A 12,693-nucleotide genomic window follows, 5' to 3' on the forward strand; every position below is an offset into this window, starting at 1 on the left:
AAGGGAGCTCCACACGCCTGAAGAATACTTTGTTTACTCACACTCGGAATAAATCAGTGTGTAAAATTCTGCACAGAGAGACAAACTACACTCTGACTAAATTAATCTGCACCATTTCTCCCTTAACTGTTTTTTTTAATTATTTTTTTTAAATACAATTGATCTTAAAGGAAACAAGTGAGACATCATTTTAGGTTAGGTTTTTGACTGTGACACTGGATAAATGGATACTTTTCAGTGGATTGGTAATTCAGTGACCCTTGAACCCATCTTGAGTGAAGTAAAGGTATCATTTTCATTTTTAATAGGTTTTGCAGGAGAGGATGGGAAATCTATCACAGAAGATGGATGGCAGTTCATCTCCACAGTCCAGTGTGCTCATCAGCCTCACTGTCACATTCACAAACAGTTATGAAAAACACTGTGTCATTGTGCAGTGTGATGTTTTCTATATCATGCAGGAAAAAAAACAGGTCATGTAAGTGTGTCTCCTCTGCTGCTACCTTGTCCGGGTGGTGTAATAGTGATGGTCTGTGCTGTGAACTCCTCGTCAAAATATCGTGTGTCCGTCTCCGAGGTAACTTGGGGCTTAAACGGCGGCACCAGCTGTTGGAGAGGAGACGAGAAACAAACATATCAGCACATCAGCGCCGTCGGTCGGTTTGGTAACAGTTGTCGGTCTGATGACAATCCGTATCGTTTCTGGATGCTGCCGCTCGGAATGACGTAACTTTATCGATCCCCTGGGGGGATGGCGGCTATCTTCGTTTGGTGTCATTTCCGTGACGACAATCATGAGAAGAAAAACAAGGGAAGGGGGGGGGGGGGGGGGGGGGGGGGGGGGCAGCATAGGGCATTTTAGAAACTGACCTTCTTTTCATAAACATCTTGCCATTCAATTCCTGCAAAGAACTTGTGCTGCATGATTTCCTTGGCATCGTCAGGCCCTCCACCTAACCTGGAAGACAGGCACAGACAGGGTGGTGGGGGGGGGCATGTGAGTCACTGCACTGGGTTTAGTACAGCAGAGGATGCAGGGGAGGAGGGGGGCGACTCCTCACCTCTGCATCGGGTCTTTCTTGAGGAGGCCGGAGAGCAGCGAGCGGGCTTCGGGTCCGAGCGTCCGGGGGAAGCGGATGTCCTCCATGAGGATGAGCTCAAACAGCTTCTCGTGGTCCTGGTTGTAGAAAGGCAGCCGGCCGCACATCATCTCGTACATCACCACTCCCAGACCCCACCAGTCCACGGCGCGGCCGTAGTCGTTGTCCTCTAGCACCTGAGGGATCAAGTAAAGGTTTATGACACTGCAGCAGTTGTATTCATGTTGAGCTGTTTTGGGGAGAAGGTATAGAGGGTGGGTGTAGTCGTCTTTAACGCTGAAACTAACGATTATTTTCATTATCGATTAACGATTAATCCATTAGTTGTTTGGTCAATGATGTTAAAAAAAAATGTTGGAAAATATCAGTGTTTCCCAAATCACAAGATGACGTCCAAAATCTCTTGTTTTGTCTACAAACCAAAGAGAGACTCAGTTTATTGTCATAAAGGAACAAAGAAACCAGAAACATTCACATTTAAGAAGCTGAAATCAGAAAAAACTAAAAAAAAAACTACTCTAACCGATTATTCGATTATCAAAATAGTTGACGATCCATTTAATAATCGATTAATTGTTGTGGCTCTAATCGTCTTTACACAAAACTGTGGTGCTGCTGACCAAAAACAGAAATCTAAACACCAATAAGGTTGTATTTGCGGCTGTGACAGCATCAGCTCTTTAGGGCTGCGTACACAAACCCTAAAGCGACAACGTCCTCCTCCTCCATCACCCCCCCCCCACCCAACAGAATCACCTGCTCTCCCCACTGGTCTGGGCTTTTGAGGCAGCCACAGCCAGCACTGACTCACATCTCACATTAGGAGCAAGGATAGAGTTTCCCCTGGAGCCCTGCATATTTAATCACCACAGGCCCCTTCCACACATAACACAAACACACCGACGGGCAACAGAGGTGCGGGTCACTTGAATAAGCAAAATGTGTGGCAACAAACGCAGATCTGGTTCTTACAAACAAAAGAAATGAAAGAGAGGGATATTCTGATCATTTCCTTGGCAAAATCTTCAAGAGTAAACTTCTCCACTGATGCTTACTGAGCAGCAGCACAACCTGTTGCATGACTAATGTGCTGCTGAGCAGAGTTGTTCCAAGGTCTCTGGGGACATGTACTGGATTCTACCTCGCCAGGCGGATGTTGAAGGTGAAATCAAGACAAGGAGAACAGGCTGTTCTCTTAAACCTCCAGCAGTGAGATGCTGGGAGATTCAGACCTAAGAATAGACACTTAGGTAAAAAGACATGGGCGGATTAATAGAATTAGATATGGACACAACAGTGCACGAGCTGAGAGAGAGGGAGGGAGAGAGAGGGAGAGAGAGAGAGGGTCCTAGGAAACAGATGGACGGATGTGTCCGTAAAAGGTACAAAACTACTGTGTGTGTGTGTGTGTGTGTGTGTGTGTGTGTGTGTGTGTGTGTGTGTTGCGCATGTGTCTGTGGGCACTGGGCCTGGCGCTGCGGTGAGTGGCGAGCATCAAGGAGGAAGACTGGGAGGGCAGGGGGGAGAGGTGGGGTGGGGGGGAGTAACGTGAAGCCGGTGTGGGGCTAGGATTACTGGGCCGTCTCTATTTCCAGCGCTGCTGTCGTGTGATTCACACCGTGCGACAGCTGGGCCCGCAGCTGCCCCATATATGTAGAAGAGCGCCACAGCTGTGAAGCTGCCAGGAGCACAGGAGCCAAGCTCATCCCTCATATACGTAACCAGGACTGTCTGCCTGCCTGCCTGCCTGGGCCCCAGCCCCAAACTAATACTGTTACACTGCCCCAAAGGAGCAGGATCGGGGGAGGAGAGAGAGACGGAGGAGAGAGAGAGGAGGAGAGAGAGAGGAGGATAAAAGCACAAACACTTGCTGCTGCTGCTGCTGCTGCTGCTGCTCCTCTGGAGCCCTACCCTCTGTATACGGCTTCTTTTTCCCCCCTCTCCTCCTCACAAAGTTCTGCACTGACAGCCATTAATCTTGCGGAGCTTGTGTATTCAGATCGCTTTCAGTGGCTCGATTTGAACCTGTTCACATTTATTCTTTTGTACATATTCCCTAAAAGCCGATTCCCCTTAGCCAATAATGGCTTTCTCTTCTTGTAACTGCTTAATAAAAGTGACAAAGTGAATTTGTCCTCCTCCGTTACTCCAGAGACAAACCGGTCCAGGTTTTTGCAGATCGGGTCTCTCCTCCCTCTCCCTCTCACCACCACCACCACCCCCCCCCCCGAACCTCTCTCCTCCCCCCCGAACCTCTCTCCTCCCCCCCACCTCCCGTGCTCTGGGTGGAATATTCCCAGACGTTACAGCATTCCTGTGCAGCACACACACAACAAGGTCATTGTTTACTGCAGAACAACCTGTAACACTGCCTGGCCCGCACTCCATAGAGGAGCCTCGCCAGCGACCCTGTTGCCATGGCAACGCCCCCTGATGTCTCCCTCTGCTCTGCTCCGCTCTGCTCTCTCTCCGCTGCCGAGGCTGGAGGTGTCACCGGCTGCGCTGCTCGGTGGAGGAGTGAAGAGGAGGACAGGAGGAGCAGGGGACGGACAGGTGGAGGGAGGCTTTTTGTTTTTTATATTATAGTATATTTTTTTGGGCTTTTCATGTATTTATTAGATAGAAGAGTTGAGAGAGACGGGAAACAGGGAGGCAGAGGGAGGGGGGCATAAATAATATCATAAAGATCATGTGTCTTTACGCCTGTCCTGTTGTGAGGAGGTAAACGTTCAGATGAGTGATGATGAAAAGTCGAGGGGGCGTGTTCCTATGAGCTTTGAGCCACGGGGGGGTGGGGGTGGCGTGTTCTCTGCCCCGGTCAGGTGAGGCCTCCTGGGCAGCAGTGGGAGCTGTGGCGCTGCTGGTGTCACACAACAACAGCTGTAACCACTGTGGTCTTCTAGCATTTTTTTGGTTTTTTGCTCCCCCCCCCCAGGGGCTGAAGCTCACGTTTCCTGACGCGCTGCCAGCCGATCACCCCTCCTTCTCCACCCCCCCAAACAGAAAATTCCAAATGGAGGCTAAAAACAACGATACGGCAACTGTGTCAACATGGACACCGTCTCCCGGAAAACATCTTTATGGCGACACTCAAGTGCTTCTACACACACACACACACACAGCTAACACTCACAATGAAATATCGGGTTACACAGCCCACTCTAACACTTGTCATACCTGCACGCAACAGGGAGTAGCCACACCCCTCCCTCCCCCTTACAGCAAACACCAGCGCAGGCCGCCCTGCCCTGGGCACACGGCACACTCATTAACTCGACTTCGGCTGGAGATTAGAAAGGCATTCTGGGACAGCTGCCCCTTTTCTTCCACATGCTTCTCATCCGCTGAGGTCCGACAACACATGCTGCGCTTTTTTGTTTGGAATACTCATGGAACACATGATGGGGACTTATATTCATTATCGGGGCTCCACGGCATTTTATAGTCCACCAAAAGTTGACTAAGTGGAAGGAGTCAGAGGTCTGTGAGTGGTGTCGACTCCACCTACCTGTCCAAGTCAGTGCCATTACAGCCAATAAAGCTCCAAGCTGTCATTGCACACACCTGATCAAATTAAACTTGAATAAATGCATAAGGAAAAATAACACCTCCGAATACAGGGGCACAGTGAGACATTGAGCGGTTTGAGGAGTAAGTGGGAAATTATGGAAATGGTATGCTGTGACCTTCACGGTCTCCAGATTGGACCTCAGCTCAACATCTACAGGATATTTTGGACCAACGTGTGAGACAGAGCTCATCACCAGTGTCAGGACTCACAGTGTTGGTAACTTGTGCCAGTTGGAAGAGTACATCATTATTATTTCAGGCTGATAAATATAACAGTGTGGTGGTTACCTCGGGCGCCAGGTACTCTGGTGTCCCACAGAAGGTTTTCATGGTGGCGCCGTCTTTGATCCCCTCCTTGCACAGGCCGAAATCTGTGATCTTTATGTGGCCATCTTTGTCCAGCATGAGGTTTTCCAGCTGAGGGGAACAAGGAGAGGAAAAATATCAGACAATGATACAAAATAAGTCACTGATCAGGGAAGTTAGAGTTAGAAAATAGTTGTGTGGGGTGGGGAAAGTTACAGCTTTCAGTTCTGATGTTAGTTTATATAAACCCTGCAAGATGCAAGAACCATGAGATCTATTAGAAAAGCCTGTTTCTATCAGCCCATATTCCCCTTTTTCAACATGCAAAACTTTTCCACCTCACAAACGCTTGTCCTTGGCTGAAAAGTTTGCACGTCCAAAACCACAAGTTTTAGCTTGGCCGCGTCTTTGTGAGAACTTGTTTGCTCTACGTTGGCAGTGTTTTTGAATTTCTGGCATTTCCACTCACTCTGGCGTGCAAACAAAAAACAAAAACAAAATAAACAGGTGGAGGGAAGGATAGCTGGAGAGCAAAAAGTACGGGCGGAATAACCTAAACAAGCCTAAAGGTTGTGTGTCGTGCGGTGTCATGACTGGAGGCTGCGCCGCCTTTTAAAAATCAGATTGACCTCCCTCCCCTCCCTCCCTCCCTCCCTCTCTCTGTCTTTCTCTCTCTCTCTCGGTTAAAGTCACCTGGCAGCTGTAGCTCACACGTGGCCAGCAGCGCCCGGCCAGAGTCAGCACATCCTCCAATCCTGCTACCCTGGCATTTTCAGGAGAACCCTAGCAGGCTGGGAGCCTGCCTCATAAACCCAAGGGACGGAGGGAGGGAAGGAGGGAGGGAGGAGAGGGAGCGCTGTGCTGACCTGGCTGCTATAGTTTTAATCAGCTGGAAGTAGTAGGCCTACAGATGCCACTGCAACACTGATAACCCCCCCCCCACACACACACACACACACACACACACGCCTCCTAAAACCAAACGTGTGATGAGTCCGCAGCATCCTTCTCTGATCTCTGAGTATTAGTGAATTCTACTGAAGGAGCAGCTGATACCGTCTTTGTTCTAGGATGATGGACGTCTCTGATGTGTAATACTGCCACATTATAACATGATGTCATTCACGCAACGGTGCGAGTGCAAAAATATTACCCTCTGAGAGCAGTGGATGTGTGCTATAAAGGGAGGCCGTGGTGATGTGTTCAAAGAGGGCTGGTGGTTATTTCTGTCTAGCTGCAGTACGCGTACGGCCTGAGCCTCCCTCCAGCTGCAGTGAGGTCTGGAGACCGATCTTGGTGAAGCAGATCAATAAGCTCTGGCCACCGCCACTGCTCTGGGTGGAGGAAACCCTATTTATATCCTGCCGGGTGGGGAGGGGGGGGGGGATGAAGGGACGGAGGCTGGCGGGGTGGGAGGGTGAGAGAGGAAGATGGAGGAGACGAACGATGGCTGACAGCGAGGGACGCGTTTCCCCCCCTCCTACCTTTAGATCTCGATAGACCACGTTTCTTTCAGCATGAAGGTAGTCCAGCGCTGACACTATCTCTGCACCGTAGAACCGTGCCCGCTCCTCGGAGAATACCCGGTCCCTTGACAGGTGGAAGAAAAGCTGCGGAGGAGAAACAGGGGAGATTGACAACAAGGAAGCAGAGGGCGAATAAAAAAAAATAGAGTTGGTTAGTGCAGGGAAAGTGGGAACAGTAGCATTGTCCAAGTTGGAAAGTTTTCTGTCACGTACAGGTGCAGATTTGGTAATAGTTCAATTTTACCTCTCCACCGTTGGCATACTCCATGACGAAGCACAGGCGGTCATGTGTCTGGAAGGAGTATTTCAGTCCCTGTAGACAGCAAAAACAAATGTTTCAAAGCAGAACTAGGTGATATTTCCAGCTAAGTCAAGAGGAAGCTGCCATTTAAAGAGCCCATTGCAACATGAAACATGATGCACGTAGTAGTTTTGCATCTTTAGCTACAATTACATGACAACTATGTAAAGAAAGGAGAATTAGGAAAACATCAGCAGGGCTGATGCGTCTAGCGCGCCGAGGCTTTTTGAACAGCTGCTGTGAGGCGCACAGCGGTCCAGTTCATTGCACTGAGCACATCGCATTATGCGTCGCCTCCACACTCCACTTAGACTGAACATTTCGGAGGAGCTTTTCAATACAACACACCTCAGAGCTGCTGAGAAAAGGTTAAAAGATTAACAATAAAAGAAAAGCTCCAGTGGGGCTATAAAAAGGCCGAGCTCCACCGCAGCCTTTGTATTGAACACCTCTTTAGAACATTCCTGGTGAAAATGCCCCTTTTTTTTTGAATGGATGCTGCAGAGTTGGACTGAAGAGGCTCCTGAGGATTTCTGTGAGTTAAAACAGCGTTTGGGTTTAGGTATATGGATGAGCTCCTTACTGTCAAGAACGGATGCTTTGAATTCTGGAGTACTCTGTTCTCTGTGAGTGTGTGCGCCACTTCATCCTGGGGGGAGGAAAAAAAAAAAGAAGTCACAAAGAGTGTTTGTGCAACTCTCACAATGGCTAACCATTTAGCTATCAGTCATAGCAACACTGCCCTTGCTCTCAGTGTGCTTTACTCGCTCACTGGCATCCACTCACTTTTGCTACGATCACCTCCTTCTTCAGGATCTTCATGGCGTAGTAGCGTCCTGTGGCCTTCTCCTTTACCAGGATAACTTTGCCAAAAGTGCCTTTTCCCAGGAGTTTGAGGTATTCAAAGTCGTGCATAGTCTGGGAGGCCAGAGGAAAGAAAGTGGCGTCTGATTACAAACAGTGGCATTAACAAACTCGTGCTCTAACTAGCTGGGACATACAATCCCACTGACAACAACACACAAGCATTTAAGGCACCATTTCACCCACTGTGCAATTTCCACTCCTCTAATGGTTGGGCCTATATGTGGTTGTGCCTCAGTTAACCTCTGACCCCAGTGTTGAGGAGAATGTTGAAAATGGTTGTGCGAGGGACACCCAATCCGGTGGCCTGGGAGGTTTATGTCACGACACATGTGGGGGGGTTGTGAAACCTGGCGGACATGCTATCTGGTGCTAAGCCACCCCACGGCTGATGTGGGGAAGTAGAAAGTAGTCTGGGTGAGGCGATGTGAGGTGGACTGAAGTGCAAATAAGGTAAGGGCAGGGTGGAGGTGGGGGGTAATGGTCAACTTGAAAGACAAGGACATAAAGGTGGGTTAGAGAAGGCTGAGGTTAAAGGAATAGTTCAACATTTTGGCAAATTCAGCCTATTGCCATAATCCCTGTAGTCATAGCAGTAGGTTCGTTACCTTTAATTATCGGTGCATGTTGTTTTGAGATCAGCGGGGCAGAGACACAAGCTGCTCAGTGAACACTATGGAGGTGAACGGTACAGGTCCCCTGTCCCTCGTCAAACTTATCAAATACACAATCCAACAACTCCAAAATGCTCGAGTCTAGTGGACAAGTTGTGACCTGCACATTCACCACGCCATGAAATAATAATGTAACATTACAAGACGGAGTTGATCTCAAAACAACATGCACAGATAATTATGGGTAATGAACCTACAGCTACGACTATAGGGATTATGGCAATAGGCAAATTTGCCAAAATGTTGAACTATCCCTTTAAGATTTATACAGTATGTGTCAATGTGAGAGGTCCGTACCACTTTGTGTCTGGGTTTGGTAAGGTAGACCTCCATGTCCATGGGGTCCGGAGAGGAGTCCATCATCTCCTCCTCTTGTTTCTGCAGGCTCTCAGCCACGGTCTGGATGGCTTTAGTCCATTCTTCCCTGAGGGAGGCACAGGCAGCAGAAAGATTACATCAGCCCATTTACCACCATGCAAGCCCAGCAGCCCAATCACGTAATTGTCTTCTTATCAACAGGAAGGCAATTTCAAGTGTGAGTTCTGCCAATGGCCATCGGACCTTATGCGAGTGCGTAACGATGATTAAATGTGTATGTTTATGTGCGGCGCGCCTCCACGCGTCAGACAAACGGAGACGTGCTTAAATTGCCGAAACTGCTTTAAAGCAAAGAGGCCAATTCACTGCGTGTGAATGATTTGTGTTTTACTGCTCCGTGAGCCTGAGAGGTGTGTGCTCCTCGCTTGCCTCTCCTCGGGGGTCTCCACGTGGAAGGTGCGCTCGATGACAGTGGTCCACTGCAGGCAGCGGATGATAAATGTGTTGGGCTTGGGCCGTTCCGTCTTCATCAGCTGGCACTCTGACCACAGCCAGGGAGAGAGGGAGAGAGGGAGGGAGGGAGGGAGGGAGGGAGGGGAAGGAGACAGAGAGAAAGGCCAGTGTGTAGGGGAGCAGAGGGGAGAGACAGACCCACAGTTATAGCCATTTATCTTTATCGCCACCCTAACAGACAGTGTCGGCCAATTTGGAAAAGAACAGGTGCACTTTGGCGCAGGAAAACAACTCTGATCTTTAACCTGTCATCGCCTTAAAAAAATTATATCAGCTAATATGGGGTTTTATACCGATTTGAAATCTGCGTCACATTCAATAACAAGTCAGTAGTGCACTTGAGATTCAAGTTTCTTTTTATCCAAGTGTAATGTGTAAACTTAAAATGCCTCTAGACTACTGAAAACACATTTTTCACAAATGACTGAAACTGAACTTTTATTCTAATTATTGATTTATTATTTTGAAATGTCATTACATTCCTCTTTTATTCCATTTCCCTTTCATCCTAGTGCTTTTTCACAGCAAATAATTGCCTTGTAAGCAGTTTGCAAAAACAATTACTCACAACAGTCTAATAACTGAATTTAGAAAAGCAGAGATTTCCATCTGCACCTCCTTCGCATTAACATCTGTTCCCAAATGAAACGTGTCAGCAAATATGTCAGAACGTGACACAAAACGGCCTCTGTCTGATGGATGGAGGACAGGAAAAGTGGATCACCACTGAGATCCAACATGGCTCCATCAGGGTGAATGTGTAATCCAGCTGCAGCGGCTCCGTCAGCCAGCGACGCACCATGTGTCCTCTGCGGCGGGGTCGCGGCGGTGACAAAAACCCCCCAAAGCCGGCACTGATGGAGACGGAGCCTCGGAGCGGCGCTCAGATAAATACTTGAAATCAGGCGGCTAATAACCACAATAACTCAAGAGTGTCGGAGAGGAAGCGTTTTGTTAAACAAACAGTATGCTGTCTAATTGCTGTGTTCAGTCATCTGCACAGCTTATCACAGCAACTTTCTCTGATGTGGAGATGGAGTGGGCTGGGCCGATGTGGGCATTTTTTTTTTGTTATTTTCTGCCACAGTATAAAAAACTGAATGTTGGTGAAAGATGCACAGAGAAGAAGAATGACATCCAGTGCATTAACATCAGGAGGCAGACATCTCGCATAGCTTGTTTTGCCTCGGAGCGTCGCTCCTATTGAAAGAAATGCACGGCGACGCTGCTGAGATGATGCTGCAGCCAATTTGTTCCTGTTTCTGTTGGTAATCCTTCAAAGCGACAAACAATGATAAAGGATAACGTGGTCTTAATATTACTGATGATTCACTTTCATACTTGTGCCTCATAGGAACTTGGCACCGCTGTTTTTTCCTGCTAATGATTACTTTTCAGGGTGGATGAAGGGATGCGTACAAACAACAAAAGTATGTGGACGTATTTGTTACAACAATGCAAGTAAAAACAGGAAAGCAGCAAACAAAATAAAGAGTAAAACGAGCTGCCAAGAAACAGAGGGGAGGAAAAAATGTGGTGGTTTCTTTGCTGCAGATACTCACGTGCAACAGAGAAGTTATTTAAGGGGGTTTCCAGCTGGTCAACATCTTGCGGTCGCTCTTTGTAGCCAATGAACGTACCATCACTCTTCAGGAGAAAATACCTCGGCCTCCAGGTCTTGATGTATTCTCCTGATACGAGAGAGAGAGAGAGAGAGAGTTTGAAAAGGGGTTGTTGAGTCGCGGGAGACAGAAACGTAAAACAACTCGTGACACAGTAATGAGAGATTTTCAGCGGGTTGTCTGCACACAAACAAACCTCAGCTGAGGATCTTTGCGAGGCTTTTCGCATTCTCAAAATGACTAGATCAACGCTCAACAGCGTTTGTTTACACTGGGGGCTTCATGATTAACGACGGAGCGGCGGCGTCTTTTTCTCTTTCTGTTTTAATTCCCAGAGGTGCAACCCCATTTCCTGCAATATAATTACTATGCTGTTCACCGGCGCTGCCTGGAATCACCATCTTGTCACCGTCTTTCTTTTAGTGTTAGGTCAGCTGCAGGACAAATGGTGGTTTTAGTAGGAGTCAGGACCCTGTCCCCTGCCCCGTCTGTCCCCTCCCCAGCAGTCACCTGCAAAGTAGACTCTCATTCAAACTGTCTGGAAACCATCTCCTACCGTACCAACATGGTGGTTGGTTACTTTACACAAAGGCAGAGCTGACAGTTAATACTTTGAATACTTTAGTTTTTTTCTGCTCCAAGTACATGGAACATTTTGCAGCTCAAACTCCAAAGTCTGGTGTCTTTGAATGTATTCAAGTCCATGATAAATCCCATTACATCCAGGCTTCAGGAGTGCAAATGTTTTATTTCAGTGCAAATGTTTTATTTTTTGACTTATCTTGTAAATTCTTGTAACTAATCTTGAAAATTCAGTTGTTATTTGTATTCTATTTGTTTTTGTTTTGTTTTTTTTAATGTCTATGATTAATGTGACTATGTGTTAAGACTTTATGTGCTGCCATTCTTGGCCAGGTCTCTCTGGCAAAAGAGATCTTTTATCTCAGTGGGATAACCTGGTTAATTATAGGTTATAATAATAATAATATTTCGCTTTGTAGTTTCATAACCTCGAGGTCAGAGTCACTGCAGAAGAACCAGCTGACATTATATCACAATTTTTACTCGGCATGTTCTTCTTCCTTGTGCCTACACTACCCATAATCCTGCACTACAAACTTATGTTCTTTTCTTTTCTTTTTTGTAGTTTTACTAACCAATGCTGACTCAACTGACACTGCCGAAGGCTCCAGACAGCTTTTTCCCCCCTGTTCCTTCAGACTTGTATGTGTGAAAGTCGGAAGCCTTCTCCTTTAAAAAGACGCTGCAACTCTAAATGGAGTTTATTGTTTTATCAACCGCGACCACTTTTCTTTTTCTTTCCCATCAATCATCCTGTAACACCGCCGTCATGTTTGCCAAAGCCTCAATTTCATTTTCCAATAAAACTTTCCACAATTCCCATTTTCTAGACAACACCCATAACCTCAAGCCATGCATGTCCGTCCCATTCTTTTAGACACACTAGCATCACACAAATGAATCTCTCGCAGGGCAGACAAAACTCAATTTATTCCGGTGATGCTTCAGGAAATGTCGCGCCAGATGTTGTGCAGACGGGGGGAAAAAAATAGCTTACATACCATAACAAGGCAGTGGCACACAGTGGAGTGGGACTTGAATATTTATACAGGAAAAGTGTAATTTATTTTTAATCACGGAGCTGCATATTAACCCCATGCAGAGCCGTAGCAAGCTGTCCTTAATTGCCCCATTTCCTCCAACACAGAAGTGGCATGTGTGTGTGTGTGTGTCTGCAGAGGAGAGGTAGGAGATCTGTCAACATGAGCTTCTGTTACCCTCCTTCAAACACTCACGTCTGACTGATGAAACTGATAACAGACCAGTCTGAGAGTGTACAGACCGTACAGCAGCCAGTAATGTCTTTACGGTCTTATA

The 12,693-nt window shown here is 47.3% G+C and overlaps 1 protein-coding gene across 3 annotated transcripts in view; it reads right to left on the bottom strand.

Annotated features, from left to right (window-relative positions):
- Positions 1 to 12,693, bottom strand: part of akt1 (AKT serine/threonine kinase 1) — a 36,337-nt gene that overhangs the window by 2,751 nt on the left and 20,893 nt on the right. For all 3 annotated transcript variants that reach the window (XM_085766512.1, XM_085766510.1, XM_085766511.1), the window contains exons 3-13: positions 10,735 to 10,863; positions 9,089 to 9,200; positions 8,639 to 8,765; positions 7,590 to 7,721; positions 7,387 to 7,452; positions 6,747 to 6,815; positions 6,461 to 6,586; positions 4,959 to 5,087; positions 1,062 to 1,276; positions 871 to 958; positions 504 to 606 (exon numbers count right to left, since the gene is read on the bottom strand). In XM_085766512.1, the coding sequence (XP_085622638.1) occupies positions 504 to 606; positions 871 to 958; positions 1,062 to 1,276; positions 4,959 to 5,087; positions 6,461 to 6,586; positions 6,747 to 6,815; positions 7,387 to 7,452; positions 7,590 to 7,721; positions 8,639 to 8,765; positions 9,089 to 9,200; positions 10,735 to 10,863 (1,296 nt within the window). The remainder of the gene's footprint in view (positions 1 to 503; positions 607 to 870; positions 959 to 1,061; positions 1,277 to 4,958; positions 5,088 to 6,460; positions 6,587 to 6,746; positions 6,816 to 7,386; positions 7,453 to 7,589; positions 7,722 to 8,638; positions 8,766 to 9,088; positions 9,201 to 10,734; positions 10,864 to 12,693) is intronic.

The sequence above is a fragment of the Trachurus japonicus genome, chromosome 22, assembly GCF_045865225.1.
Source record: "Trachurus japonicus isolate A0001 chromosome 22, Traja_1.0".
Classification (NCBI taxonomy): Eukaryota; Metazoa; Chordata; class Actinopteri; order Carangiformes; family Carangidae; genus Trachurus; species Trachurus japonicus.